This window comes from Setaria italica, chromosome VII (genome assembly GCF_000263155.2).
Source record: "Setaria italica strain Yugu1 chromosome VII, Setaria_italica_v2.0, whole genome shotgun sequence".
NCBI lineage: Eukaryota > Viridiplantae > Streptophyta > Magnoliopsida > Poales > Poaceae > Setaria > Setaria italica.
Genome location: NC_028456.1, coordinates 35,657,862 through 35,663,316, shown reverse-complemented (window position 1 = coordinate 35,663,316; position 5,455 = coordinate 35,657,862). Strand labels below are relative to the sequence as shown.

At 39.9% G+C, this 5,455-nt stretch overlaps 1 protein-coding gene across 1 annotated transcript; it reads left to right on the top strand.

The window, feature by feature from the left end:
* The first annotated feature begins 15 nt into the window (after positions 1 to 15).
* LOC101763465 lies at positions 16 to 5,122 on the top strand. Its single transcript, XM_004977552.3, has 10 exons — positions 16 to 924; positions 1,113 to 1,294; positions 1,393 to 2,166; positions 2,331 to 2,387; positions 2,962 to 3,319; positions 3,408 to 3,607; positions 3,932 to 4,008; positions 4,243 to 4,344; positions 4,483 to 4,678; positions 4,803 to 5,122. Exons 1-10 carry the CDS (start codon positions 684 to 686, stop codon positions 4,890 to 4,892), a joined length of 2,277 nt encoding a protein of 758 aa, XP_004977609.1. The 5' UTR covers positions 16 to 683; the 3' UTR covers positions 4,893 to 5,122.
* Positions 5,123 to 5,455: the final 333 nt, after the last annotated feature.

Below are 5,455 nucleotides of genomic sequence, written 5' to 3'. Positions count from 1 at the left end.
ATATTATTAGTGCCTTATTCTTGTACAGCTCATTTGGTTCCTGCAGTAATTTTACCCTGCAGCCCCACAAGAAAAAAAAACTTATCTTGTGGGAGGACTGGGAAATTGTACTGATCCCGTCTAGTACTCAGGCATTGATTCAACTGATTTTGGTACTCCAATCCATCTCCAACAAATGCAACCGTATCTCTTTCTTGACTCCACCTCTGTTTCTTGCTTTATCTCCATGTGCAAGTTTATTACTGCCCTGAGGCCCTGACCATGTAATGTCCATATTTCACATGGTTAAGCTTCAGTCGACATTATTATAACTAAATGGTGCAAAGTTGGCTGAGAGGATGTGATGATCTTGATATGAAAAATCATCTAAGAAAAGGGCTAGCTCACTTTGCTACGCTTTTGTTAAAACACACACACATGCGTTGGTATGCTGATGTACCTAACTCTGTTGCCTTCTTGTTTTGTTGTCAATCAGAAATAAGTCTGCAAATATACTGTGCAGCAACTGAGAATCTACTTCAACTTTAGTGGACAACAAGCTTAGCCATTGATTTGATAACACCAAACTGTAGTAATTGTAACTCTAGTACTCTACTTTGCTCTGTCCTTTCATCATCTTTAAAAAATTACAGTTTCCGGTAGTTCCCAAATAATATTACCTTTTCTTGCCTCATGCATCAAGCATGCAAACACCGAAGATACAGAGAAGAGTGCACCCTATTTATCTGACCCTTTTGTTTCTCATCTTGCTAGCATCAGTTACAATGGTGAAGAGCAAATCCTCGTGGAGCCAGGTTGTGAAAAGCACCAGGCCAACAAACCTGTCCATTTCCGAAAGACACCTCCAAGCACAAGATGTTGGAGCTGTGATATTTGGTTGCACAAACAATACAATTGCAGAGTGTCACTCACGGCAACTTTTCGGTATGCTCTTGATTTCTTCTAATCACGACTCTTTTCTAAGTTATGTATTTACAAAGCTGAGCTACTCCTTTGGCTTTAATGCATCTGTTTTCTTTTCCTGTGAGGGGGAAGATATGCCATGCCTCCCAAAGAATAGCAACTTGTTAGGTAATCCACCCACTTAGTAACCACTTCGTGTTGTCTTTCAGGCCTGCCAAGAGCACATATCTCCTATGTACGAAACATTAAGGAAGGACTACCCCTCTTCCTATTCAATTATGATGATCGCAAATTGTATGGTATCTATGAAGCTGCAGGCAATGGTAAGTTCTGTCCTGAATCAAATGCATGGTCAAATGATGGCCACGGAAAGACAAGCTATCCTGCCCAGGTACAATCCCTTGTTTATGTATCTTTGAATGCCATTTTCTTACTGACTCTCGATGAAATGACCTCTATGTGCATGCCAATGCCCTTTTGTTTGTTTAGGTTGCAATGCGGGTAAGAGTGTGGTGTTTCCCTCTAGCAGAGAATCAGTTCAGAAATGCTATTGTAGCCAACTACTATCAGAACACGCCCAGTGTCCCTGGCCAGAAGCTTCATTATTTCCAGTTTGAATTGGATCATGCTCAAACACGTGTTTTGATGGATATGTTTACTCCATCTCCTCCTCCCAACAATTTCTGGATGCCCCCTGTTGCAGCACCGGCTGATGAGCATGTGAGAGAACTAGTATCATCACCTGTATGGGCACCAAAGCATGAGGGGAAGGTCAAATCAGAAAGGGTTGTGAAGTCATATGCAGATATGGTAAAGAAGAATAAATTTGAGGAAGTTGGGAAAGGAGATGTGGATGCGGAACATGCAAGCTCAGGTGATGAATCTTCTAATGGTTTTGATGATCTGGATTGTGGGGACAAACCACCAGAGAGGGAGGGGTATGAACTATCAGATCAGGCGGTTGAAATGAAACAGCAACAACATTCTGATAAGCAGGGAAAAGTGCTTAGCTTCAACCGGGTGTTAGAAGGGCATGCAGCTTTGCCTGCGCAGCAGTGGAATCCTTATCTGTATGCCAATGCTACTGATACTGAAGACAAGGATGCATATAGCTGTAAGTATGCCCAAGAGGACAAATGCGCAATTCTGGATGGACACTCTAATTTTCCAGAAACCTTAGATGCTGAAGTTAATCAGCTCTCCCTGGGGCATTCTAATTTGCTGGTGCAATTATTAGGCTCTGAATCATGTGCAGAAGCCAAGGTTAGAACTCTGAACTCTGCTGATAGCTGCATCCCATGTTATCATCCTTGTTTTTTTAGAGACAATTATCATCCTTGTTTTGTGTGTTACTTCATTTAGTCTTGCTAACATGCTTAATTCTTCTCCACATTTCCAAATTTCTCACACTAATTTTATTTGTGCAGCTGATAGATGTAGTTAAAGAGTTATCTGGGCGCATAGAGATGATGGAGAAGAAGCAGGTCTCTTCTGATATTCTATAACCTCTCGAAATGCCTTACGTTTGTTATACTGAACCATGGAAGCTTAGTTTTATAAATTGCTATATGCACAATATGGACCAGCAATTGCACTTCATAAGAGATGTCTTGATATTCTTTAGCATGAAAAGGCACTAAAAGTAGGAACCGAGATAATAAAGCAAGTGGCATCACACCTACTTGCTTACTAGAAATCAAAGAAGTAAGGCAGGACCAAATGAAATGATTTTTTTTTCCATTATGCTTCTGTTATGGCCTTATGGTGGCCATAGGGCTAGCTCATCTATCCTTCACGTCAAGAGAATTGGAGAGATATTAGATCAGTTAGTTGGTTTGTTAAGATAATTATTAGGTAGTTAGGAGCAGGCTCTTGTAAACAAAGGCATGACAGTTATAAATTGGTCTTGCATCTATCTTGTTTTTAACCTGATGATTATACTTTAAATTAAGTTTGTTCATTCTGGTGAGGAATATCATATGTTATTGACTAAAGCATTGAAGTCCAAGAAAATTGATCTTTCTTGGTGGTCGTATCTAAGTTATATTCAAAATGTAGGCTTGGTCCAACAAAGAAGTCCAACACTTACAAGGGGTGAATGAGAGGTTACTGAAAAGAATTGTGGAACTAAAGGGCACAGTGAGGACACTGAATTCAAAAATAGACCCTTTAACCCTGGATGATTCACTTAACCAGTTTGTTGAACAATGTTTGGGCTCAGAAGATGTCATTTATCTAGTTGGTGGTTTTGATGGCTTCTCATTTTTGCCATCACTAGACTCCTTTTCCCCTTCACTGGACATACTAACACCTCTCAAATCAATGGCTGTTGGGAAGTCATATGCCTCTACTGTTGCATTAAATGGCAAGATATTTGTTCTTGGTGGTGGTGATGGTTCTTGCTGGTTTGATACAGGTTAGTTATTGGTTTCTATGTTTAATTCGATCTTGAGCTGTCGGGTTGCAATTTCTGTCCTGATTCTGCATTTATCTTTTGCATGAAGTTGACTGTTATGACCGAAGCCGTGATGACTGGATCACGTGCCCATCATTGACTCGTGAGAAGGGGAGCCTTGCTGGGGTTAGTGTTAATGGGAGGATCTATGCATTCGGTGGTGGAGATGGAAGTCAATGTTTCTCTGACGTTGAAATATTTGATCCTACTCACGGAAAGTGGATAAAGAATCAACCTATGCTGGAAAAGGTACCAATATCACCTTCCAGCGTTCATTTGGTCTAAACATAGAAAGTTTTTTTTCCTCATACATTAGTACACTACTGAAACATTTAGTGGAATGTGCATAATTTTGCCTAAGACATAAACAAATAGGGGAGATAATAAACATCTACTCATGGAAAAAGTGTGTAATTCTACAGTGATGCAAAACAAGTCCTGATTCCATTTCAATTTCCTGTACTGTCTTTTTTTTGGAAAAAAATATTTGCTTCTTTCACATATATCTTTACACCAACTGCATAATATGATGAATTCTTTGGTTCGAATGACTTTTGTCACTTTGTTTTTCAGCGTTTTGCTCTAGCTGGTGTAGCACTCAATGGTGCGATTTATGCAGTTGGTGGCTTCAACGGTGTTCAGTATCTGAGGTGCTGTCCTTTTCCTGCCTATACTTAACACTTGATTGGTTCAGTTTTGATCTGGTAGAAACGCAGCTCAAGTGTTGGCTTATGGCTTAGTGTAAATACGAATGAAGTGAATCATTTCACAAAATATGCATTAGCCTATTCTCTATTGCTACCATGGTAGCGAAATCATTATCTCTTTCAAGTGAGAAGGATGCAAGAAAACGTTTCTGCTGACTTTGTGATGTGTGTTGCCAGCTCTGCAGAGAGGCTTGATCCTCGGGAGCCTAACTGGAAAATGCTCCCAATGATGAGTGCAGGAAGGGGCTGTCATACACTTGCAGTGCTTAACGAGAAGATGTAAGTTTGTAGCCCTTTCTTTGCAGTATGTTAAAACAATGAGCTGAAAACGTTTGTTCCCAGCAAATTACAGGTAGGTGTCATCAGTGTGTATTTTATCTTTTGTTGATGTAATTTGGTCTATGTATTTTCTTCCAGATTCTCAATTGGTGGTTATGATACTGGGGCTAAAGCAATGGTAGCTACCGTCGAGGTGTACGAGCCAAGGATGCCTTCATGGGTGATGGTTGAACCCATGAACTGCACCAGAGGATACCATTCTTCAGCTGTGCTTGGTGGGTCGATATTCACATTTGGCGGGGTGAAAGCTGAAGCAGATACAATCTTGGATGTGGTAGGTACCTACACCTGGAGACAAATTTCTTAGCATGTCCATTTGTCTTTTGTTGTTGCATTTGGTTTTTCCTGTACAATTGTGGCGTGACTAACAGTAAAGCCTTTGTTACAATTGTGGTCAGGTGGAGCGGTACAAGGAAGGTTGTGGGTGGGTGACAACTGGTCTGAAGTCAATTGGCAGGAGATGCTACTGCTCCGCCATTGTTCTCTGATGACTGTGCATGTAGAACAATACTGACATGGTGAATGAATTGACGTAGCTTCTGACAATCAAGTGAGCAGGAAACTGTTAAAGAAGTCTCTTCCTCCAGCTGATCAAGTGTAAAACGTTGAGTTGTTTTGTGTGGTCTGGATGGATGATTTGAATCTAAGACTCGGACTATCGATTCCATATCTCAACACAATTATAGCAAATCTTTTGAATTTTATACATGCATGACAAGTATCTTTGCTAATGAATAAATTAAGGATATGGACACTATTTCTTATAGAGTATATGTAATGTAAGGATATATAATATACAACTTCCAAACATGATTTTTTAGATAATAAAAGAAAAATAACTATTCTGACCTCCAATGTCCAGCCATTAGTATTATACGACAATTTAAAGCGAAACCAAAGGTGAAGATATTATAAGCAAGTCCCAGCCACTAATAAACCAACAACTGTTCTTGATGAATATTTTCATAGATGTAGGCCCCGTTTTCTTCCACTGACTTATTTTTAGCACCCGTCACATCAAATGTTTAGATACTAATTAGGAGTATTAAAC

What these genes read in the sequence shown, in the direction of transcription:
- LOC101763465 (XM_004977552.3), top strand. Translation starts at nt 684, where the DNA reads ATGCAAACACCGAAGATACAGAGAAGAGTGCACCCTATTTATCTGACC. An exon ending in AGACAAGCTATCCTGCCCAG is followed by an intron (nt 1,295 to 1,392) that starts GTACAATCCCTT and finishes TTGTTTGTTTAG; the next exon opens with GTTGCAATGCGGGTAAGAGT. An exon ending in AGATGATGGAGAAGAAGCAG is followed by an intron (nt 2,388 to 2,961) that starts GTCTCTTCTGAT and finishes TTCAAAATGTAG; the next exon opens with GCTTGGTCCAACAAAGAAGT.